The sequence below is a fragment of the Phoxinus phoxinus genome, assembly GCF_949152265.1.
Source record: "Phoxinus phoxinus genome assembly, chromosome: 16".
NCBI classification, from domain to species: domain Eukaryota; kingdom Metazoa; phylum Chordata; class Actinopteri; order Cypriniformes; family Leuciscidae; genus Phoxinus; species Phoxinus phoxinus.
The window spans coordinates 12,032,012-12,057,877 of NC_136891.1; the positions used below are offsets into that span (position 1 = coordinate 12,032,012).

General features: G+C 41.0%; 2 protein-coding genes across 2 annotated transcripts in view; both read right to left on the reverse strand.

Moving 5' to 3' along the window:
- LOC307012371 (uncharacterized protein) overlaps positions 1–15,713 on the reverse strand; it is a 32,634-nt gene extending 16,921 nt beyond the window's left edge. The window contains exons 1-12 of the mRNA XM_079638927.1: positions 15,484–15,713; positions 14,876–14,947; positions 14,679–14,802; positions 13,133–13,232; positions 10,528–10,650; positions 10,009–10,125; positions 5,330–5,490; positions 3,528–3,674; positions 3,346–3,448; positions 3,142–3,270; positions 2,314–2,499; positions 798–1,024 (exon numbers count right to left, since the gene is read on the reverse strand). Of these exons, the coding sequence (XP_079495053.1) occupies positions 798–1,024; positions 2,314–2,499; positions 3,142–3,270; positions 3,346–3,448; positions 3,528–3,674; positions 5,330–5,490; positions 10,009–10,125; positions 10,528–10,650; positions 13,133–13,232; positions 14,679–14,802; positions 14,876–14,947; positions 15,484–15,532 (1,538 nt within the window). The 5' untranslated portion in view covers positions 15,533–15,713. The remainder of the gene's footprint in view (positions 1–797; positions 1,025–2,313; positions 2,500–3,141; positions 3,271–3,345; positions 3,449–3,527; positions 3,675–5,329; positions 5,491–10,008; positions 10,126–10,527; positions 10,651–13,132; positions 13,233–14,678; positions 14,803–14,875; positions 14,948–15,483) is intronic.
- Positions 15,714–18,385: 2,672 nt separating this feature from the next.
- On the reverse strand, positions 18,386–23,123 carry smim8 (small integral membrane protein 8). The gene is made up of 2 exons (XM_079638925.1): positions 22,644–23,123; positions 18,386–19,093 (listed from the first exon to the last, which is right to left on the reverse strand). Exons 1-2 carry the CDS (start codon positions 22,782–22,784, stop codon positions 18,935–18,937), a joined length of 300 nt encoding a protein of 99 aa, XP_079495051.1. The 5' UTR covers positions 22,785–23,123; the 3' UTR covers positions 18,386–18,934.
- Between the last annotated feature and the right edge of the window lie 2,743 nt (positions 23,124–25,866).

The following is a 25,866-nucleotide window of genomic DNA, read 5'->3' on the forward strand; positions in this document are numbered from 1 at the left end:
TTGCCATCGCTCCTTCAGACGTTGTGTTAGAAACGTACAGCAGTGTTTAGTTTAAAGCCAAGGTCACAACAAAAATTAGGTTTATAAAACGTGCATTAGAATGAAATGACAATGAACGAAAAGTTTGTTAGATTCACAATGTTAATAACATCAGTCTGTGAAAAGGGTCCATGGGCTTTGGAAACCGGTAGAGTTTAAGGTAATGCTTAGGGCTGGAATGGTATGGAACGACCAATAAAAGACACTGATCCAGGAACACATCTTGGCAAAAATCATAGTGAGTGTGCACATAGATGTTTTTAAGGGGGTGTAACGGTTCTCAATTTAAAAAAAAACCATACCACTCCACCAATGGTTCGGCACGCAGTTTCTGTGGTTAAATGTCAAATCTGACAACGCATCTATAATAAGGTCCGTTTAGGGGGAGGGGTCCAAACAACAAATTATTTTTATTTTTTTTCAGAACTCACTGAAAGACTTGATTTTATTTGTATTATTGTATTACTTTTTTGTGTGCTATTGCTTGTAGTTTGATTGCTTGTAGTTTGGCCTGTTCTCTTTCAGGTCACAAATGTGGTCACTGATGACCTGATAGATATTCAGATATCAGGGATCTACCCGGTTTGATGATCGATCAATCACTACTGTGGCACAGAAATGAGGGTAACTGTATCGCCCCTTCTTAGCACTGAGGTTTGCTAAGAGACCAACATTAAGATTTCAATGCTACATGCCCACAATGCACTGCCAAAGCAGTCCTGTGTAAGAGTGTCTAAACTAAAGGAGTGGCAGCGCACCTGTGCGAGAGCTGTGTGCCGGTCTGCTGAAGGCTGGGGTCAGTCATGCAGTTGGCGAGGCGTGCCAGCATCACCAGCTCCTGCACCTCTGGGCAGGGGTTCCTCCTAAGGAAGGCCTGGACCCCGGGCCTCCAGGAGCCGCTCTCGCCCTGAGCCTCGCAGTGTTCACTCCACAGCAGCTCCTGCAGGAGGCTCTCGCCCAGCACTCGCTCGCACCAGCCCTTGCACTGAGAAGCAGAGACACCCGCTCAGAGGATCATCCAGACACAGTAAATGTAGTAAAGTAATGTCCAAACAGTGTGTTGGGTCTCACAATTTAAATAAATCATCCTCAAAAACCTGTTGAAAACAACTGCTGTAAGAGTAACGCCGGTTTCACATCGCAAGCGTCAGCGTAACTACATCGTCACTGCTGCTGCAGTCGTGCAAGAGTATTCACACTGGAAGCGTTTGTGCAGCGTCACAGCAGCAGCTTCAAAGCGTCTTTTCTCTAATAAACGCAGACAGAAGAACCATTTCAAACAATGAAATAAAAAATAAATAAACCAGTATTAAAATAAAAATGTTCATTACAACTTAGATAACATGCATTTCTCAAAAGAGCACAATTTACAATGTCTTTTTTTATTGTGATTGTATAGTAAATAAATTCTTCCTTAAAATCAGTAAGGCGTTCATGAGCCATGCTGCTGCTGACGCGCCGCTCCTGCTTGACGCTCACGCGCTGTTCCTGCTGCCAGTGTGAATGCACTCATTGATTAACATGCACGCCGGAAAAAAAATACGTGCTGCTCACGCGCCGCTGACGCTTGCGATGTGAAACCGGCGTAACATGTCTAACTTAGTTTGGGTTACCGCTGCACCACTTAGTGAAAAATAAATTAAATTCTGATTTTCTGATTCAAATCTTAAAATCTGGTTTGCTATTCATGTTTTAATAAATAAATATAATTAATCAATATAATTTAACAGTAAAAAAAAATATATACATTTATATGCGTTTATTATTTTTTACTTTTTTTTTTTCACTACAGCAATAATCTGCCAAGTGTCTTCTTTGAAAAGAGACCAAACTTCAACTTAATCTGTGGTGAATCTTGAATGCTTTAGAGCACAGACTGGAGTAGTGAAGTGAATAAATGGATAATAAAGCGTAAATATATTTTAGTAATATAAAAAAAAAACTAAAATTACAACAAAAAATATATACAAACAAAAGAAAAAACTAATATAGTACATGCCTTTCATTAAAATGGTCAAATTACTATTTTTTCTTACCGACATGCGAAGAGCACCAGAGGCTGAATTTATCACGGCCTTTGCAGCCAGTCTGGGTCACATTTTCCTTGACCATGTTTATCCGTCTAATTTGACAAGTTTCTACCAGATGGATTCGTACCAAATTATTAAATAATTTGGTACGAATCCATAAATGCTCATGAGCATTAACAGCAGCGTTTTCCCCCTTCAGAAGCCGATACCCCTGTGTGAATGTGCATTGCCAGTGGTCACGCACTCGGTCGCGGGCGTGATGGAAGTCCGCCGCGCTCCTCAGGGTCTGGTGCAGATGCTGGACCGCGGAGCACAGGTTCTGCTGTAGCTTCTCCAGATCCTCCAGCCACGGCTGCGCAGGCGTCCGCTCGGCCTCGGGGACCGTCTCCGCTAGAGTGTGCACGACGTCCTCCGCGCGCCGCACCAGGGCCTGACCACAACAGAAGGGGACAGACATCTGGTTAGCAATCTAATCTGGACCATACAATCTAACACTGCAGCAAAGGTGTTGAAAAGCCCATCCACAGAGAAACAAAGTAAAAATCCACAAAGATATCTTCTGCGTCTCTGGAAACCCGCTGTGTCTGCCTGGTTAGGACACTGCCTTTTATTCAATACATCAGATATTGACTTCAAAACTCAAAGAGGTCATGAAATGCATTTTCAGATATTTATAGCAAGTTTCTGGAGATTACTTCATGGTAAAATTTTATCTGTGCGTGATAAAGATGGTGATGAAGGTCTCGGTCTGTGACGGTGAAGGTGTGTGTGATGAGGACGGTGATGAAGGTCTCGGTCTGTGACGGTGAAGGTGTGTGTGATGAAGGTCTCGGTCTGTGACGGTGAAGGTGTGTGAGATGAAGGTCTCGGTCTGTGACGGTGAAGGTGTGTGTGATGAAGGTCTCGGTCTGTGACAGTGAAGGTGTGTGTGATGAAGGTCTCGGTCTGTGACAGTGAAGGTGTGTGAGATGAGGTCGGTGATGATCTCGGTGTGTGTGTGTGTGTGTGTGTGTGTGTGTGTGTGTGTGTGTGTGTGTGTGTGTGTGTGTGTGTGATGAGGACAGTTATGTACCATGGCATGAGTGTATACGGATGCCTCAAACTGCAGCAGGAGCTCTTCAGCCCCGTGTGTGTCTTCAGCCACTTCAGTCTTGTACGCTTGCAGCTTCTGCCTATGCAGCGCCACCATCTGCTCCTGGATCTGACACACACATACACACAGAGCTGTTAAACCCATCAGTCCTCAGATTACCACTGTGATGTGTGTGTTCCTGACCTGTCGAGCCTCTCTCTGCAGACGCAGCATCTGCAGCTGGACCTGAGCTCTGGAAAACACCCGAGTCCACAGCAGCTCCACCTTCTGCACCGCTGAGCTGATCCTGACACAAACACACACACACACATCTGTACATGCGTTTCTGGAGATCTCAGCTGCATGAAGACATGCAGTACACGTACCGGTTGTAGTTGTGCAGCATTTCTAGGGCGGTGTGTGTGTAGAGGACCGTTCCAGCCATGGCCTGAAAGCAGGGATCGTTCTCCGGGAAACGCAGCTTCTCCAGCAAACACTCACAATGCTTCAACAGGTCATCTAAACCAAGATCCCTAAACACACACACAGAACAGTGTGCTCGAAGATCTCCTGCAGACGGATTATCAGTGTCGAGCGAGTGAACAGGTCTGTGGTTTGGACTTTACCTGCCAGACCCCCTTATGTAGAGAAACTATTTGGAAGTTTTTACAATAATGTATTCCTGTGATTAAAGCTGAATTTTCAGCATCATTACTCCAGGCTTCAGTGTCACAAGATCCTTCAGAAATCATTCTCTAAAATGATGATTTACTGCTCAAGAAACATTTATGATTATCAATGTTGAAAACAGTTGTGCTGCTTCATATTTGAGGAAACTTATCCATCATACACACGTATATACTATGGAAGCTGGTTTCTGCCACAAAATAAAACATTCTAAAAGATAATTGCAACTTTCAATTGCGTGTTTACATCTCGCAATACTGACTTATTTCTCAAAATTGTATGAAAAAAAAAGTCAGAAAAGAGTTTATATCTCACAATTCTGACTCACACAATTGCGTGATATAAGGCTGCAATTACCTTTTATTCTGTGGTGGAAACAAGCTTCCATAATATACAGCACATGTCCCACATAAAATACACTCTCAGACATGTCCTTGATTGCAAAACTCTATTTACAATATTTTAAATAAATACTATAAAGTACCACATCAACATGATTCTCTCTGCACGTGTGGTGCGAGTCTCTAAGTGGCGTGAACTTGTTCTTCATACTGTCAGAAGTTAATATTGAGGCACACTGGTCTCCATCACCCACTGCTGAATCTGAGAGATATGAGTCACGTCTCAATCTGCTGTCCTTCAGTGTAGACAGCAGTGCTCATGATAATGGGTTGTTTTTAGTCGTGTGCTGTAGACAGTGTTCTGGTAGCCGCATTCATCTTTTGCTTCAGGTTTAGCTGGCAGTAGGGGCGGACGATATAGCCTCAATTATAATCACAATATTTCAAGAATATTTGCGATAATGATATTTATGACGATATAGAAAAAAATCCTAGACCATTTTTTAATTACATTTATATCACCTAAATGTTTGCGCACTCATTGCGTTTTTTTTGTTCAATGTGTTGCGTAAACTCTTAACAACAATATTACCCCAAGGAAGCTTGATTTCAATCTTTGAATTAAGCATTCATCTCCACCTAAGCATTCTTTTATCATTATTTTAATCATTCTTCTGCTGGTTTTCAGCTTTCTCTTTCTGCAAATTGTATAGTTGTATGGTGTATATAGTGATATGACCCAGCACCCAAAATACAATAAAAACACACCAACACTCCATTCTTCGCGAAAGATGGATAAAAAAAGCGCACAGGAAACAAAAACCTTGAAAAAATTACACGACCCCGACAAATCACAGAGATGCCGATTCGATTCACACGGGACTAATATTATCACGGGACCTCTGTGTTTGGCGAAATATGGTAGGTAATTTGCAAGGGAATTTTTACTTACAGACATGGCCGATTCGCACAGGATTAAGATCACAGACAACCTCCGCAATTATTACAAATAATTGTAACCAGGTCACCAGGTAATACTTATCCCGTGTAAATAGGGCTAATGACTGAGGAAGATCGGATCTGAAACAGTCTTAGCGGGATTTGGGAGAACTAATGGGGTTCAGTGAAGGCTCACACATACGCACGCAAACACACAGTACCTCCTCAGCTGCTGGAAACGGGCCTGGCTCAGCAAGCAGAAGTCTCTCAGCCGCTGGAGGTCATCAGGAACAGGAAGCTTGGAGAGCGACTGAAGAGTGGAGATGCAGGAGGGCAGTCTGTTCACCACCAGCAGGAACTGCTGCACAAACACATCCATCTCCTGCACACACACACAGCAAGCAGAATTAACCCTCATCCTTCCCTCGCACTTTCTAACACATCTTTCCCTCGCGGATCAAAATGACCCCAAGCCATAAAATTCTCTAATGACATTTGTTCTGAGATTTTTTTCTTATTTTTATTTCACCTTGAAATTACAAGATTTTATCAATAAATATAAATTTAAGCACATTCACATTCTTTCAACTTAAATTCAATAACTCAATTTCATGCATAACCCTTTTAATTCAGCTCAAAATCTTACATATGGTGTCTTTGCCGACCTTTTTTGGAAAACATGATATTTCATGACTCTTGCCACTAGATGGCCCTATAGCCAAGTCAGCTTAATTTAGGGACCGTTCAGAATTTATGGAATGGACCACCGGGGGGGAAATCGGGTAATGTCTTTTTATTCTTTGTTGAGGGGAAGGTCATCAATCTTTTGCATTCATGAAAACAGCAACATTTCAAAGTGACTTGTTTGGTGCATATTTTTCCACGTAGCTCTCTCAGTCTCGGCCCCCCATCGCTAGCAGATGGGTCTGACACCCCCCCCCCAAAAAAAAAAAAAACAGGTGCGGGGATGACGCGTTCATGTAACATGTAAGGGTGGCGCTGCCAATAAAGCACTTAAAAGCTGTCACAAAGAACCGGCAAAAGTAATGTTTATGATTAATGTAAAATATAGCAAGGATACAAGTGTTTTCAGTGTCGGCTGCAAAGATGAAGTTGACGATGCTGACTCGATCTTCGCAGTAGTGAACGCTCCAGAGAGAAATGCACATTTCATACGGATTCCATAAGCAGGGAGCAGTCGGTTTTCTTTCGTTTTTAATTAAATCCGTCATTTATTAAATACAGGCAATTGGTTGATGAAACATTGGATTAAAATTAAGATACAATTAATACAAAACGAAATTCACTTTAAAGGCTTTGTGCTTTCTGTTTGAGGTTTGTGAAAGTTTTAAAGCAGTCTTTTAGTGCTGCTTTCAGAGCGGTCGTGTCCATAACATTGTTTTTTCCTCAAATGCTCACACGAAAAATAAAATTAATATTTTATGTTCTGTAGAGAGCCAACCCTTCTTTGTCCGGTGGGTAGTTTTACTTTTGGTTTGCGCAGTGTAATTCACAGAATTACTAAAACATTGTCACCTAAAATTTAAAAGTGTTTGTCTCACATACACGCATGTGCATTTTTCTCATATTAAACAAAACGCATGTGTAGACTGATACTTTTCTAATGTCTGGACTCCCTTATTATAACTCTGGGAGTAGAAAGGGATGTGTTCGATTCTGCCTTCTCACACTGCGACATAGGTTCGTGGATCTGAGTCTCGTGATTTCAGTTTCATAACGCATACGGTTAAAGCCCTAGGTTTGGGACTGCACACTGAATCCCCAATATGGGATACCAGTTTTAATATAGGCTAAACGAGAGACGATCAGGCAAGCAGTGGATTATATTGGACGATGGGTCAGCGTCAAAGGAGAACATTTTAATTTTAAGATTATTAATAAGTGTGTGCGTGTCAGAGAGATAATTGTGTGTAGCCTATTTATTTTAGCACAAACCAGTACAGAAGTAATAAATAAATTATTGGGGAGGGTCATGCCTTTTTTCACAATCATTTTTGGAGGGTCATAGAAAAATGTATTGCTGGCGAAGGAAGGGTCAAGACTATTTCGACTATACATCTCAAAACTCCTCAGTAGCCCCTTAAATAAAAAACGAAGTGTCCCTTATACAGCGCTTTTTACAGTACAGAGTGTTTCAAAGCAGCTTTACAGAGATAACAGGAAATAATGCAACAAAGTTTGCTTCCAGAAGAAAATAGCATCACAGTTCGTTTTTGTTGTAATAAAATATATATATATATATTAATTTAGTTGTATGTATATATGTATATATAAAATATATATATATATATTAATTTAGTTGTATGTATATATGTATATATCAGTGGCGGCTGCTGGTCTTTCAAAGAGGGGAAGCTCATTTTCAGCCTACATCATAAAAATGGTCCAAAACTTCCATCAAAATATGTGTATCGTGATTGTCAAAACATTAGGTAATTAAACAGAATTTTATTAAGTTTAGTAAAAACATGTTACAATGTTTACATGGTACAATGACTGTAGACTACTGATTTTATTGCTTGACACACGATTTCATTTCAATTCAATTTTATTCTTTTGATTTTATTCGGATTTTGATTCAATATCGATTCATTTGGATAAATATTAGGTAGCCTAACCTACATTCATTTTTTTTTCAAGAAAAAAAATCTCATCTAATGCTGTAAACATACAGAGAGCCCTGTCAGCTGGTATTATTATTAAAGGTTAAATAACAACTCAAATTAAATATAATACAAATATAATATAAATATGTCATACAGTGCACATATTTAGCAAAATACTCCTCTCTGTAGCTAATTTATCTAGCCAACTAACGTGCAATGGTTATTAAATGGCTTTCTTGATCCTGAGATAATGTACGTTAAACCTAAACGTTGTGACATTTTTCTCCAGCTGTGTTATTGACCTCTTTCCGCGTTGAAAAACACTGATTGCTCGATATTAAGTATGAGGCATATACATTTTGGTAAGTTGTACTGGATCTTTCAACATGCTGGTTCGTGTTTATTTATTATTTACTGGTTGTAAAGAGTGAGAGATGATCTGTCACGTCACATTTACAAGTGCTAAAGCGATATTTATTGTTTGAATTTCGTAATACAAATTACAGAATCGGAGAGCTGAGAATTTGCTTATCAAAAGTAACCTTCTCTTTGTTGTCTGTCAGTGTCAGTGTCCTCTTTGCTTCGCGATTTTTCCCTGCGTGAGAAAAGCATTTTGTCGGTTTACTTTTCACTGAGCTCGAATAGCTTCAGCTATTGGCAGAAATTCTGTCAATCAAAAGGAGATGACAGACCCTCCAATCACCACGCAGACGCCCAGAGTCCGGGCCCGCCCACTTCTCCATTCCCCCCAGAGACGCTGAGCGTCCGTGGGCGGGACATAATCGCAGCATTTATCCAATGACCGTCTAGTTTCGGAGCACTGAAAAAAACTGTTCAAAGCAGCCCCATTGAAGTCAATGGACGCTCGGCTTCAACAGGGAAATGCACTGTGACGCCACGGGAATTAATGAGAAGGAAATCGAGTCAGCTGACCAGCAGCTGATTCTGAACGAACTCGTCTTCGAGATGAACGCGTTCTAAAGCATTTTTAGTCAATAAAATGTTAACAAAATAGTACATATATTTGACCATTAATTGTGGACATTATAGGGGAAGCCGAGCTTCCCTTGCAGTCTTAAAGAAATCGCCACTGGTGTATATATATATATATATATATATATATATATATATATATATATATATATATATATATATATATATATATATATATATATTATATATATATACATACTCTGGAGAAAACCGTGATGTCATCGTCCAGCTCGGTTCAGTTCTCATATAATGGGGTCTATATAATACGGCCCAGATCCGGCTGCTGTGGTCGTGTCTAGGCGCAGGTCCTCCATCTGATCTCTATATGGATCAAATGAGATGTTCCGCTGGGTCCTAAAGTCAGTTAATTCAGTATCCATTTTACCGGTATATAATATTCACATCATTTTTGGGGTAAAGTTTGAGCATTTTTAGGTTTTTCTGTGTGTACTGAAGCATTCCTCACATTCCATTCATTGCTAAGTGGGTCAACTTGACGGCGAGTTACTTTCTAAATATTTCAACCACAAAACTCCTCAAATCCATTAAATTTTTGTGTGTATTCGTGGTTCAAATGCAACTAAAGTCCTGGGGTCTTGGACGCCTTTGATGAAAACAGAAACACTTGATTAACGCTAAACATGTGGGCTCAGGTCAAACAGAGGCTCAGATAAGCCTGTATATCAGATCTATAAGAGTGATCAAACCCTGAAGAGAGACCGCGGCAAGGACAAGCACGGGAGACGCTGTGTGTGTGTCTCTCTTTCACTTGCTAATGACTTCAGATGATTGTCCTCTGAAGCTTCTCCAGGGCGACACACAATAGAGCTGATCATGATGCATACACCGAAACGCATCTGAGTCACACACACATTAAACATGCACATAGTGAACAGTGCCGAAGCCGTGAGGGTCTGGGGAAAGTGAAGCGTGCGTCAGCGGTGTTATCTAAGGCCATCGAGCCGATCATGAGACCTGCAGTGGCGTGACTGATCTATCCTGAGCCAGAGAATCAGACATGACCAACACACACACAGCTCAGTTCTGCAGCGCCTGAGTGTTTAGGATCTGAAAAGGCTGGAGGGACAAACACACGCCATCACATGAATTCAGATATCAGGCCTCATCGTCCTATAGACACACATGTTTATGTTGGGGTCTTTCATTAGAAATGTTTTAATTGTTGATCTTCTGATTCTTATCGTAAAAATAATGCCGCACAAACCTTTCTGTATGCAAACAATTGCGTATGAAATGCAGTGCAAGTTCCACACACGTACCTTGACGAAGGCCGCCCAGCTCTGATGGCAGTATATGAGGTATCCACCCAAACTGGACGGTAACTGGCTTCTGTCGATGTAGTTGGAAAGCTCAAAAACCTCTTTGAGGAAAATGTGCTGTTTACATGCAGGAAAACAGACATTAGAGTTAAAACCCACACAGAAGACTCGAAGTGCACCAGATTAATGAATTTATCTTTAAAAAGTAAAAAAAAATCCTCCGGGGGGGCATGACTCCGGACCCCCCTAGAGGTGCCGAGATCCACCCACAAAAATACTGGGGAAAACACAGTAGGCTATATGAAAATACAAGTTTAATTATCTTATCAAAATACATGGTCAGGATTTTGCCACCTCTCCCTAGTTGAGCCAGGAAAAACCCTGCTTGCTGTATTTGGGTTGATCTGTCATTTGATTGGCTGAAAACCCGAGGGGGTGGTGTGGGGGTGGGATGTCCCCACCAAAGCTGAGACCAAACCTATACCCTTGGTGAAAGGTCAGGTATCAGACAGAACTCACTCTGAAGAGGACGGGCCGGCGCTGCTTGGACCCGCTGGAGCTCAGCAGTTTCACCAGCTGCTTCTGCACTTCTCTCCTCTTGGGCTGAACAATGTACACCGAGTGGATGATCCTCCGGTCACACTGCAACAACACATTACAGACGTCAGTCATGCTGCATCACTGTTTCTGTGGCCCACTTCCACTGCTGAGTGTCCCGTGTGCAGTACGAGATCAGACATGTGACCAACAGCAGCATGTGATCCTCATTCTCAACGCCAGGGAAACTACACACACTCAGAGGAAGAGCTCACACACACAGCACTTTATTCACCTGGACACTTGTTTATCAGAGGGGGAATACAAGTAGCCTGAGCGTCTGGCTCTTCTGTGGCTCCAGTAATGTAATGCTGCATGTTAAATCTTGGCACATGAAGACACATCACGCCGGGTTTGACGTCATTGATGGAAACACTATTCAGATGATCTTTCACAAGACTCATTCACAGTCATGTTTAAAACCAATCACAGTCGCCAGCCACGGTCTCATGACACACAGAACCCTGCTGGCAGATACAGGTACTACACCTGCTCACAATCAGCTTCTGTCTTCACTGACAGCCGATCACCATCTGTGACTGTTTTAGCAAGCAACACTTTAAAATCCCATTATAGTAGATGCTATAGTATAGTAGATGTAGTATAGTTAGTTTAGTAGATGTTGTGGTATAGTTAGTATTATAGTAGATGTAGTAGTTAGAGGTTGACAAAAGTACACAACTTCCTTGAGTATAACAGATACTACTGGTCAAATATTACTCTGTTACAAATAAAAGTTGTAAAGACCAATTTTTACTTAAATGACCCATTTTAAACACACATTCATCTTTACAGAGGTGAAGTATCCCTTTATGTAGTTGAAATGTGAAATTTTTGAATTTGGTGCCTTCTAGACTGAGAAAAGCCAGAAAATTTATTTTTGGCTTATGGGGATGAAAGACAACAACTCCCAGAATGCACTTGCTTCGCTGCCCTACGAGGCCACTCCCAACACGCCTACCGCTAAGAGCGCAGTTAAACAAGGCTATGCTACTAGTGAGTCTCCGTGACGAGTCTGCCCGGGATTTCGAGATCGCCAAATATGTCCGGGATTCGGCTTTTGCGTTCTACAGTCGACATTCATTATGTTTAATGTGGCGAGCAGGACGAGACTAACGGCTGCGGGAGAATGACGCGGGGCCGGTGGCGTGATTACTGATGAGCGGCACCTGTGAGACGCACCGGTCTTGTATCTCTCAGGGAGGAGTGGGAATTTTCTTAGCAATGTTAAAACGCACATTAACCCATCACTTGTTTAACGTTCATGTAAACTACATTCAGATTCACCAATCGGAATGAATTCAGTTTAAAAAAAAAGGTGTGCATGTAAACAATGAATGGTGACTGCAGAAAGCAAAAGCCGAATCAAAAGAGGATGGTAACCCCTATTACTCAGCTTTCTCCACAGAATAAGAGCCTGTTAGCTTAGCTTCCAAATAAAAGATGGCTGACACTATTTGTACATTCTGTGAGTGAGAATGTGAACAGAACCCTCTATGGGCGGGTTGAAAACATGCGGATCTAGAGCCTTCTACTGGCTGTAGTCTCTGGCCAAAATAGCTTCAATGACGCAAAATGACGATTTTTGCATCATCTGAGGATTTTTTAAGACAAAAAAAAAAAAAAAAATCTCTCGTCTCAGGGGGATATGAGGGAGGGAAGCACGGTCATTTTAAAATACTATAGGTTTTTTAAAGTACTTAAGTATCAAAAGTAAAAAGTCAATGCATTGTTTTATTATCGTTGCATGTAATACTTGCAGTACCTTATGCCTCTAAAGCAACCTAGTGAATACACCTACCAGTCAGTAGTATCTGTGGAATTAAGAGCTTTTACATTGTTATTAAACCTTAAGAAATTAAACTGAATTGACAAAAAAAAAAAAGAGCCATAATCACACTGCTACCACCCCAACAATAGTACATCCATGTGCGCCCATTCTTGCAAATTTGAATCAAGTGGACTGTAAAAATCCAGCCTGCTTTAAAACCACTGTAACTGCCCAACAGCAAAACAGAAAGACCCGTTTGCCATGGGTGCGCAGAGGATCTGTCTTACTCCATTTTGCCACCAGTTGATTAGTGTTCAGAGAGTGATGGGAAAAATCGCTGAAATTCACAACACATTACCCTACTAGAGTGATTACTGATAGGCTGTCTGTGACCTGCAAAAAAATACATGTCTAAAAGGGAGTAGTAATGATAGGAAGTAATGAAGATGGATTATAGAGGAGTGAAGATGTAGTATGGAGGAGATGGAGGAGTAATGATGGAGTATAGAGGAGATGGAGGAGTAATGATGGAGTATAGAGGAGGAGTAATGATGGAGTGTAGAGGTGATGGAATAATGAGGAGTGTGGAGGAGATGGAGTAATGATGAGGAGTGTGAAGGATATGGAGGAGTAATGATGAGGAGTGTGAAGGATATGGAGGAGTAATGATGAGTGTGGAGGATATGGAGGAGTAATGATGGAGTATAGAGGAGATGGAGGAGTAATGATGATGAAGTGGTGTAGTGTGTTGAATACCTCGAGCAGCAGAAGAGTCTCAGTGATGAAGCGAGTGATGGGGAGATCAGCTCGTCTCAGATCAACCGCCACAGACAGCAGAGCACCCTCACCCCGTATACTGCACACACACAGGGTCATGTGGTTTTAAGGGCAAGTTCACCAAAAAAAAAACACTGAAGCACAAGAGGTCGAGCAGGAAGTCCAAGCTGCTTCACGACACAAAAGCACAGTGATGAAAAAGATCAGCAGCTCACAGTTATAATAACTCATTATGCGTGCTGTTCTGCTGGGATATATCACCACTATACACCTAATTTTTCACTCAAGAGCAGGCGCCGCCATTTTTGAAATATAATGCGTTCGATTTCCGGTAAACCACTTCCGCTAATTGTAGTTGTATTGTGAACCCGCAGTTTTGCGTGGACTGTGTAGGTTTGACTGGCTAGTCATCTTTTACTGCACTACAGACAGACTGGTGTACTTTGTGCAGATAGGGTGTGATATAATAACTGGATCAAGCGTAAAAAAAACACATGAAAGATTTTAGTTTAGACCATAATTCGCAGCAGAACTGAATGTGGACGCGAGGCACCTATGATCTGCGCTGCAAGCTCGTCGGCTTTAAAAGCGTTATTGTATGTGTGAACACGATGGCAATGCAGGTTGCTTGTTATTTTTGTTTTAGTCAAATAGTTAACGGTGTATCTGTTGCATTAACCGTCAATCACCATTTGGAGTTGGCTGCACGCACATGCTTAATGTGTGACACGATGACATGACGCACATTAAATTATGTAAAGGTTCTCAATGCAGCAGTTTATGTATTTCTCGTGTATTTGAGCGACATTTGTGAGAAACCGCCAAAATTCCCATACGTTTGCTCTGTCCACTTCATTAAATGGCAGAACCATCATCTCTTTCATATTTGGCCACTTTACGATAGAAATGTTACAGCCACTGTAATTTCTTGAACAATAACATGTGAACATCAAGAGACATGAAAACTCATGAGGGTTTAAACTTATTTTGAAGTCACGATGAATGAACAGTTTGCATATATAGAAACATATAGATGTATTCTCCTGTGTTGGCGTAGGTTTATAGATCATTTACGTTACAAATCTGCTGAAATGGCGCACATTGCGCTCCCATACATGTCAAACAACCCAAACTCACAGCATATGCAGAGACAGCATTTGTTAAACGAGACGCTGAGATCGAGTCACAACACACATTAAATGAAAATATTCTAATAAGATGTCAGGCCACTTCACTTCACCCTCCACCACGTGTGTGATAAACATGAACCATCACGGTGTTTAATAGTGTTCTGTGCGATGGCTTCAGTGGAGAACACGCTTGGACAATGATGGGTTTCTGTGAACTGTCCCTTTAAGACTTTACTAACAAAAAACTGTCATTTTCAGAGAGGAGTCACACACAGAGCTTTACCCGGCTCCTCTCGGTGTGTTACCTGTGAATGCGCAGACAGTATGGTGTGTGTGTGTGTGTGTGTGTGTGTGCAGGCGCAGTCAGTAGTGTATGAAGTGTGTGTGTGTGTTACCTGTGCAGGCGCAGACAGTAGTGTATGAAGTGAGACACCTCCTCTCTGCTCAGCTCCTCTGAGAGTTTACAGTGCGCCTCAGCGGGGAACAGGACCAGATGACAGCCGTGCTGGTCAAACACACCTGCACACACACACGTGAGACGCACGCACACTCACAAGACGCACACACACACAGCAGATCCGGCAGCTCTTACCAGGGAACACGACTGCTCCAGAGTTCAGCACGTGCTCTGAGGGACGGGATGGGGATGAAGGCCCCGGGACCCCTGAAACACACACACATACACACACTCAATGATCTGCTCCGAGGCCCATCTCCACAACACAGCGGAGAAACATGCGTTTGTAAACCATAGTCATGACAGTTAAGTCAAATTCACACACAAAAAAACGTAAATTGACCAAAATTCTAAATAACATAAAAAGCCATACCTACTTTTTAATAGCTTGGAATGACAATGTCAACGTTCACATAACTTTAACTTCATTTTGACTTTTTAAATCCAATAATTATGACTGCATACTTCTGACTTATGTCATCACCATTATTGACCAAAGCATGATTTGGATTATGGTGTTTTACATAACTCTCTCTCTCCTGATGTTCGAGGCTCATCTTCACACGAGCCGAAACACTGTTCAGCACCGCGGAGCAACACACACGAACACACACACTCATTACACTGTCTAATATATACGACGAACCGAGGAGAAAACGGTAAAGTCTCAGTTGACCAGCTCTATAGACTCAAACAGAAACGGTAACGTTAGTCACACTTTAACAGAAGCACTTGTTGCTCACCTGCACCTGCGCGCGCGCCGTTCATCTTCAGCGCTTCACGCTCTATCATCTGACGCCTGTGCTTGCAGACACACTCCTCCGGGAACTTTATAACACACTGCTCCTGCAGCGGGGCAGAGAGAGCGTAAGAGCCGGAGTGGGTGCGAGAGTGTCCGCCATGTTGAGCCCATTCAGCGCTGAGTGACCCGGAGCCGAGCTGCCGCGAACGCGCCTCGTTTATAAGGGACTGCCAGTGGGTGGGGCCAGGGAACACTTGAACGAATGTTCACAAACGGTCATTTTCGTATGAAACTTATTATACAAAAAAAATCCTAGGAAAATTAGTTTAGCGTTTTTAATTTGTTCACAAATTAAATAAATTAATTAGAAGTGATCAAACATTTCCTTGTTTTAAAATTCCAAACAGATCTGTGCATAAGTTGGAAACTTAGGCTGTCTTCTTTGAATACAACTACAAAAGCATACAAACAAACCCTTCTGTAATAACTTTATTGACATAGGCTGACATTTATGAAAAACACTCAGTTTGAGGAAACCATACAGGCAAGTCTTGAACATTTAATTATCATCATCAGACCTAAAAAGTGGATTGGTGAGGAATAAAAACTTTAGTTTTTGGTCATGTCTGGCAAAACTAGACAGGTAAAACTAATTCCTGTTTACATACCACACATGTTTAAAAGTTGGCTTCTAGTTCACAAGCACATGATGTTGCAGGAATCAGACCGAACAAGAAAATCAGCTCTTCAGAAACACTCAGATCCTGTGACAGAAACACGCAGTGTGGCTTTAGTTTAAGTGGACACAATGACAATTGGAGTGAGATTACAAGGGGGTAAAATTACTTTATAAAGATGGCAGCATCACTGTATTTTTACACACACAAAAAAACATGAAACGGTGAAAAAGCAGTGTTTTTACCAAAAGTTTGCATGTCTGTGACTCAAGTATTTCAGATATTTTAATATCCTTTTATAAATGCGTTCTAAACAATAATTTATTTAGAATGAACAACAAATACCGAAACTAGAAATATGTATTGTTTCCTTCTATCAAAATAACTGCATACCACCCATTTGAGTGGCACACTCTTTTTTTTTGCAACAATAAACTAGCTTAAATGATTGACACAATTATGAGTCGTACATGCAGTAGAGTTTTTAGAGTTCCTCAAAGAATTTCTTTCTTAAAAAATAAAAAAGGAGTTTTCTTTGAAAATTGACACTTGTGAATATAAAATTTGGCAAGAAAATGTTAAGAACAAATTTAAAATGATAAGGGTCTAATTTCAGAGTCACCAAAAAACAAAAATTTCTGGCTTAGGCTATAGAAGTTTAAAGAAAAATACCTTTTAACAAAATTTGAAAAGTCAAGCCAAAAAAATGTACAGTACACACATTCCCAAAATAAATGAATAATTGTCTCATCAAACAGGTGACAGAATGAGCACAAAAGGGAAATACTATTATTCAATTTAGCAAATGTATAATTAACTGGGTAGCAATTGTGAATAATTTTAACAGAGACGCAACCACTTTATCAGTTAAAAAAAATTCTGCTGAAGAAACCAGAAATCTTTCCATACTATATCATACATTTTTTTATTCCAAAAGCTTACAAGCAGGCAAAGAAATCTGATCTCTGCTAAGAATTGAGCGAATTTTCTTGTTTGACAAGCTGCTGAGAGGACATTGATCAACAAATATATTAGTGCTGTCAAAAATAGGTGGAGAGCATAAAGGACCTTTAGTGCCAGGTTTGACTAAATGTTTCACACAATCAGAAATTGCACCAAAAACAATGGCATACTCTCTTGGGGGGATTGGAAAAGATAATTTTTGCATAAAGTGTTCATAAGAGAGCAAGACACCCCTTTTATCTAAAAGTCGACTCAATAAAAGTATATTTTTATCAAACCAATTATTAAAAAAAAGAGGTTTATTTTTTATATTTTGGTTTTTCCACTTCCAGAAAAAATATCTACCGGTATGTGGAGAAAAAATATAATATATATTAAAGACCAGCATATTAAAGCCTGTTTATGAAAACCACCCATTGTCCAATCAGCTATCATAACACTCTTTTTAATTAAATGCTTTTTAGATTTCCAAACAAAGTTTACTATCATTTTGTCCTGCATTCTACAAATCTCCACAGGAACATCCAGAGCCATTGCAGGATAGATAACCTATCTGCTTTGGAAAGCAACACTCTACCCAGACAGATCTGGAATGTCACAGACTTTAACATCAATGGAATGTTTAACAGCTAAGAGCACATTTGTGAACATTAAGAAAAAAAACAGAAGCAGATGAGATCAATTATATTTAAGGCTACAGTAACTTCCTTATTATTCAAAAACAGAGTTGTGTCATCAGCTACTTGGCTTATTGATATTGATCGGTTTGTTGTAACAGAGATACCTTTCAAATAACTATTTTGAATGGCTAATAATTGTATAGGAAGCAGAAAAAGATATGGTGATATTGGGCAGCCTTGACGGATGCCTCTTTCAATATTAAATATATGAGATCGGACACACAATAGCCTCTCTCCTACTCCTGCAGAGAGCATGTGCACACTTTCAGTTCATCAAGACACACTTGAGCCTCGCTGGCTTTTCAGATCTAATTCTGATCCAGCATCGGTTCACACTGTCAGTCCAAATCCACGTGTATCTGAACTGAATCTGATCTAAACATGAAATAACACAAAAAATCTAACTGCGACTTTATATCTCACAATTCGTATATGTTAGGACTATAACTCGCAATTTCGATTTTATATTAGACAATTCTGGGGGGAAAAAAGTCAGAATTGTAAGTTATAATGTAAGAATAGCGAGATATAAACCTGCAGTTGTGAGATAAAATGTCTCAATTACCCTTTTTTACTGAATACGCTGAATTTGCTGAATACGATCGGTCTCTAAATGGATCTCCACAGAAATCAGATTTGGACGGACAGTCTGAAGAAGGCTTTAGTGAAGTAACACTAATCTGTTCAATCACACACACGACCTGAGGTTTGACCACGTGACTGTGAGCATCAGTAGGCTGCCATACTAAAGACTGAAGCAGCAGCGCTGATATAGTGTGTGAGCTGCTGCCTGATCATCAGGTTTCAGAGGCATGAGGAAGGAAAACACAGGCTGTACACACAAGCTAACTGAACTCAGCTGAAGACTAGCTCAGTCACATAAACAGTCTCTTAAACGTGTTTATTGAACAATCTTCTCGTCTGAGTGTTGAACACAATCCCAGGCTTATAACAGTGAAAATTCATAGAATTATTTGTTTGTTGTAACTATTTGTAACTTTTCTGTCTGTTACCTCTAATACACAATTTCTTAAAAGTGTCTTAACACGTGCATATTTGAAAATCATGTTATCATAAATTATTCCTGTTGAATGTATGTGAGGTGCAGTGATGATGATGATGATGATGAAGGTCAGTCCCATCTGGAGGTCTTCCTTCTCATGTATCTCTCTCCGTCACTGTCCACGGCCTCGTACAGTGTCTGGTCGCTCTCTCTGATGGCGTGCAGATACCCGATGTACCCGACACACAGCGTGAGGCTCAGCAGACCCATGGCCATCACCGCCTTATTCTGCAGGAGAGAGGAAGAACAACAGAAAACACTGTTACACGAGATCATCAGATCAGATCACCGTTACATGACATCATCGGATTATGATCAGACTGTACAGATCAGATCAGACTGTACAGTGTACAGTATATGTGCATTAGAGACAGGTAAAGCCCCAGACTGTACAGTATATGTGCATTAGAGACAGGTAAAGCCCCAGACTGTACAGTATATGTGCATTAGAGACAGGTAAAGCCCCAGACTGTACAGTATATGTGCATTAGAGACAGGTAAAGCTCAGACTGTGTACAGTATATGTGCATTAAGCCCCTTTCACACAGAGATTCCGGAAAATACACGGATAAAGTGACCCGGGATTTGACCCGGGTTCGTTTGAAAATGGTTCATTCCCACTGCCAGTGATTTGCCGGAATCAGAGAGCGCGTTCACACACAACCCGGGTATGTCCCGGATAGACGCGTGACGTTATGATGTGACGTATAAGGTACGCGTCGAAAAGACGACGATCATTTTTTTTCGGATTCGGTCGTACACTAACGCATCACGTACCGTTCCACAAAGCTGCCGAACGATCTCAGCTTCGGCGCGGATTGCAAGGAGCTCTCGGGTCTCTGCTTCAGTCCAGTTTGCAGACATCTTTTCGTTCTTTCTTGTATCGATGACGAACACAAACTTTCTTCTAACAGAGTAACAGAGTCGCACGATAACTACGTCATTGCGAAGGCTCGTGCATCATCACTACGACACACCCCTTACGGCATTTGTCCTGGCTTTTGTTCACACAGCGCGCGTTCCGGGTCTGAACACGGCAATGTTACTAGGTCCCCAACCCGGCATCGATCCCGGCATTAAACCCGGGTCGTGTTTGCGTTCACACAGAAGGCGTTCCGGCAATTTGCCGGCAATTTGCCGGGTTCAAAGTGCTGTGTGAATGGGGCTTTAGAGACAGGTAAAGCTCAGAGTCTGAGCCTCAGACTGTACAGTATATGTGCATTAGAGACGGGTAAAGCCCCAGACTGTACAGTATATGTGCATTAGAGACGGGTAAAGCCCCAGACTGTACAGTATATGTGCATTAGAGACGGGTAAAGCCCCAGACTGTACAGTATATGTGCATTAGAGACGGGTAAAGCCCCAGACTGTACAGTATATGTGCATTAGAGACGGGTAAAGCCCCAGACTGTACAGTATATGTGCATTAGAGACAGGTAAAGCTCAGACTGTGTACAGTATATGTGCATTAGAGACAGGTAAAGCTCAGACTGTACAGTATATGTGCATTAGAGACAGGTAAAGCTCAGACTGTACAGTATATGTGCATTAGAGACAGGTAAAGCCCCAGACTGTACAGTATATGTGCATTAGAGACGGGTAAAGCCCCAGACTGTACAGTATATGTGCATTAGAGACAGGTAAAGCTCAGACTGTGTACAGTATATGTGCATTAGAGACAGGTAAAGCTCAGACTGTACAGTATATGTGCATTAGAGACGGGTAAAGCCCCAGACTGTACAGTATATGTGCATTAGAGACAGGTAAAGCTCAGACTGTGTACAGTATATGTGCATTAGAGACAGGTAAAGCCCCAGACTGTACAGTATATGTGCATTAGAGACGGGTAAAGCTCAGACTGTACAGTATATGTGCATTAGAGACGGGTAAAGCTCAGACTGTACAGTATATGTGCATTAGAGACAGGTAAAGCTCAGACTGTCCAGTATATGTGCATTAGAGACGGGTAAAGCTCAGACTGTACAGTATATGTGCATTAGAGACAGGTAAAGCTCAGACTGTCCAGTATATGTGCATTAGAGACGGGTAAAGCTCAGACTGTACAGTATATGTGCATTAGAGACGGGTAAAGCCCCAGACTGTACAGTATATGTGCATTAGAGACGGGTAAAGCCCCAGACTGTACAGTATATGTGCATTAGAGACGGGTAAAGCCCCAGACTGTACAGTATATGTGCATTAGAGACGGGTAAAGCCCCAGACTGTACAGTATATGTGCATTAGAGACGGGTAAAGCTCAGACTGTACAGTATATGTGCATTAGAGACGGGTAAAGCCCCAGACTGTACAGTATATGTGCATTAGAGACAGGTAAAGCTCAGACTGTCCAGTATATGTGCATTAGAGACGGGTAAAGCCCCAGACTGTACAGTATATGTGCATTAGAGACAGGTAAAGCTCAGACTGTACAGTATATGTGCATTAGAGACGGGTAAAGCCCCAGACTGTACAGTATATGTGCATTAGAGACAGGTAAAGCCCCAGACTGTACAGTATATGTGCATTAGAGACGGGTAAAGCTCAGACTGTACAGTATATGTGCATTAGAGACGGGTAAAGCCCCAGACTGTACAGTATATGTGCATTAGAGACGGGTAAAGCCCCAGACTGTACAGTATGTGTGCATTAGAGACGGGTAAAGCTCAGACTGTCCAGTATATGTGCATTAGAGACGGGTAAAGCTCAGACTGTACAGTATATGTGCATTAGAGACGGGTAAAGCCCCAGACTGTACAGTATATGTGCATTAGAGACGGGTAAAGCCCCAGACTGTACAGTATATGTGCATTAGAGACGGGTAAAGCCCCAGACTGTACAGTATATGTGCATTAGAGACGGGTAAAGCCCCAGACTGTACAGTATATGTGCATTAGAGACGGGTAAAGCTCAGACTGTACAGTATATGTGCATTAGAGACGGGTAAAGCCCCAGACTGTACAGTATATGTGCATTAGAGACAGGTAAAGCTCAGACTGTCCAGTATATGTGCATTAGAGACGGGTAAAGCCCCAGACTGTACAGTATATGTGCATTAGAGACAGGTAAAGCTCAGACTGTACAGTATATGTGCATTAGAGACGGGTAAAGCCCCAGACTGTACAGTATATGTGCATTAGAGACGGGTAAAGCCCCAGACTGTACAGTATGTGTGCATTAGAGACGGGTAAAGCCCCAGACTGTACAGTATATGTGCATTAGAGACGGGTAAAGCCCCAGACTGTACAGTATATGTGCATTAGAGACGGGTAAAGCCCCAGACTGTACAGTATGTGTGCATTAGAGACAGGTAAAGCCCAGACTGTACAGTATATGTGCATTAGAGACGGGTAAAGCCCCAGACTGTACAGTATGTGTGCATTAGAGACGGGTAAAGCCCCAGACTGTACAGTATATGTGCATTAGAGACGGGTAAAGCCCCAGACTGTACAGTATGTGTGCATTAGAGACAGGTAAAGCCCAGACTGTACAGTATATGTGCATTAAAGACAGGTAAAGCTCAGACTGTGTACAGTATATGTGCATTAGAGACGGGTAAAGCCCAGCCCCAGACTGTACAGTGTGCATTAGAGACAGGTAAAGCTCAGACTGTACAGTATATGTGCATTAGAGACAGGTAAAGCTCAGACTGTACAGTATATGTGCATTAGAGACAGGTAAAGCTCAGACTGTACAGTATATGTGCATTAGAGACGGGTAAAGCCCTGCCTGGCTGTACAGTATATGTGCATTAGAGACGGGTGCATGAATGATCACTCGCCGGCCTGATGAAGAGCTCGGGGTTGACGGCGCGGAACAGAGAGGTGGTGGTGATGCCGCGGAGGCCGGGGCTCCTGTAGCTGCTGTCCGGCTGCTGAGCACCTGATCCCCCGCTACTGCTGTCCTGCGGGGGGCTCACCATCTCCTCACGGCTCACACACACACAAACTCACTCAAACACACTCACTTACACTCACACCTGACGAGCGGAGCGGAGCGCACACGCGGATATCAGAAATCACTGTCAAACACACGCTGAACGATAATAACACTTCTTCTTCTTCTTCGAGGTCTAACGGCAGCTCTCACATTGTCGCATTAGCGCCATCTGCTGTTCTGTGTTTAAGCCACTTTATTTTAGTCACCGTTTCTCCCTCGCGATCTGCTCATTCTAATCATAATAAATGCATATGTATTTATTATGTCTATGATTCTAATGCCTTTCTTATTGCCCTCGACCCTCTGTATCTCCTGTACCCGAGTAACCTGTCATTCACGACATTGAGGTTCGAGATCACCTACACAGGAAGACGAAAGAAACCACAGCGCCCTCTGGTGGGAAGGGATGTTATTTTTTATAATGATGTTATGATAGCTCATGAAAATATATAGCTGCATTTTAGCATATCCCTCGCAAACATCCCTCTACAAGATTGAACCCCTGCATTAATAAATATATGGCTTTATATTGTATATATAAATGGAGTTAAAGCCCTTACGAAAAATATTAATATTGACATTGTATTTGACATTCCATCAATAGTCTGACACAGTTCAGGGCAAACTGACCTGAGAAGTAATAGTGAAGATCAAACTGATCACAATCAGACCCTGATCTGCTCAACAGACAATAGACTCGTAATATCTCTATAGGCCCTATGTTATGTTTTAGTTTATATTTCAATGTAGTCTTTTGATTTTTTCTCTTTATTTACAACGATACTTGCACTGTCTGCTATATTTGTCCCTCATGCCGAGAAATCAGGGGACAAAGGAGCTTTTATGTGTAAAGCCTCAGTAGAGTTGATTATTTTCCTGTTGACATTAGATTGATTTCATCACTGTGTGTTTACGCAGGTTCAGTCCGAGAGTGTTTATTATAATGTGTTATTGAGCAATCATTATTAATGTGCATTTAACACTAGACACCGCTGCAGTGTTTTCATTAACATCTGTGGAGTTTTTACTCTCTTTTTCTTATTGTTTGTTCGTTGTCTTTCTGTACATTGATTAATTAATAATTGTATTTCCTTTAGTTATGCAGTGACCGTGATAAATATCCTCTCAATAGGTTTATCCTAATACTTAAATCTGAATATGAATGATGAACATGAACGTATAACAGGACTGATGACGTCTCTGATGAAGGATTATGAAGACAAACAGTATTTGGTCTGATGAATCATTAATAATAAGAGCAGGAACATGAATTAAGAGTATAGAGCAGTTATTTTCTGACACCTGTAACAATCACCGGTTGCTATATAAATAATTTTTTGCAGCCGATTTGGTTTATACCATTATGAGCAACTTATTGTATAAAATATTTTCAACCAATTAAATTGATTACATTTTAAGTATTTCATTTGTTTAATATGATTACATAATCATTTAAAGTTCCGCTGTGGTGAAAATCCAGCTTTTAATGTTGTTTATGTGTCTATGTGGTGTTTTTAATATGATTTAACATGTGTAAATTCATAAGTCGACAGCATTGCTGAGTATTTTCACCTTAAAACTGCAGTGAACCAAAGACAGTGTCAAAAACACTCGGTTTGAAATCGCTGGTGTTTCTGACGTCACAAATACCTTGTAACCAATCAGATCAACGTGTGGTCGTCACGGGGCTCATTTGCATATTCTTAGAAAATATTTTAACATATTTTAAAACATGAAGACATTTTTTTCACGGAAAAAACATTTAAATGTGTCATTTTGGTGATCAAAGATGAGTTTTAAGTGATACAATTATTGACCACAGGGGGACTTAAACATATTAATAATCCATAATCCGACTCATTTCTTTTTATTTATGTTAAAAAAAAACATACATTATCACCTTATCATTTCATACAAACAAACAAACAAACAACGCTCGCTCCTCACTCTCCACTTGAACACCATCACCTGCGTGTCTAGGTATATAAACTCTCTTTAAAGGTAAGATGAGTATTTTTCAGTTTATATTAACCAAGTCTTACTGTTACTTTTATGTAATTGTAAAATCCTGAAAGACTTAAAAATTAATGAACTTAACGAAGCCAGCCGAACTAGCGCAGATAAACAGCTAAAGACTGAAAATGATAATATTGCCAGATAACTATAGTTTTGAATGTCTCTCTTATCTGACGCAGAGCTCAGGTCATAGAGCTGATGATCTGAGTCAGGTGTTAAACATTGAGACACATAAAATGTCACTAGGACCACTGCGCTACTAGAAATGATTTATGCTTTTTGCACTTTGTCCAGCCGAATAAAGGGGCCATTGGTGTGTCCAGTTGATCACCCATGGGCCCCATGAGGGTCCCATCATTAGCACCCATGTGAGCCCATAATATGAGCATCTAACTGGGCCTCGTCACGCTGGGGCATCAGTTATTCATGCACGAGGTGTGTCATTAAAACTGCATGTGTTCCCGGTCGTGTTACTCTGCAATACTTTGCATCAATGCTGGCTGTTACAGATGAACATACAGCTCACTTCACACACTAATGACTGAGACACACACACACACACACACACACACACACACACACACACAAACATATTTTGCTCTTTATTGCGTTGGTCCACTTAGACATTCTACTGACTATCAGTAACTTTACAACTACTCGTCAACTTACTCTACTAACCCTAAACTAACAGTCTATTACAGTCTATAATACTCTAATGAGAGGAAGTTTACATATCGTTGTAAAGTTACTTATAGTCAGTATGTCAGCTGAGCATGGAAATAAAGTGTAACCAAGAGTCTTTGCATTAACATTTTCAGTTTCATTTTTTAGATACTTCAGAACAATTTAATGTGTATTTTTCAAATATTACTTAAAATATTAATTTAGTACAACTTTTGACACAGTATCGGTACTTTAACTTGAAAAACTCTGTTCATTTTACATCCCTGCACTGTATGAGCCTCAGAAAACAATACGACACTAAAACATCTAGTATAATTTATTTTGAAGCATTTTTGATGTAATATGCACCGCCACGTTTGAGTGGC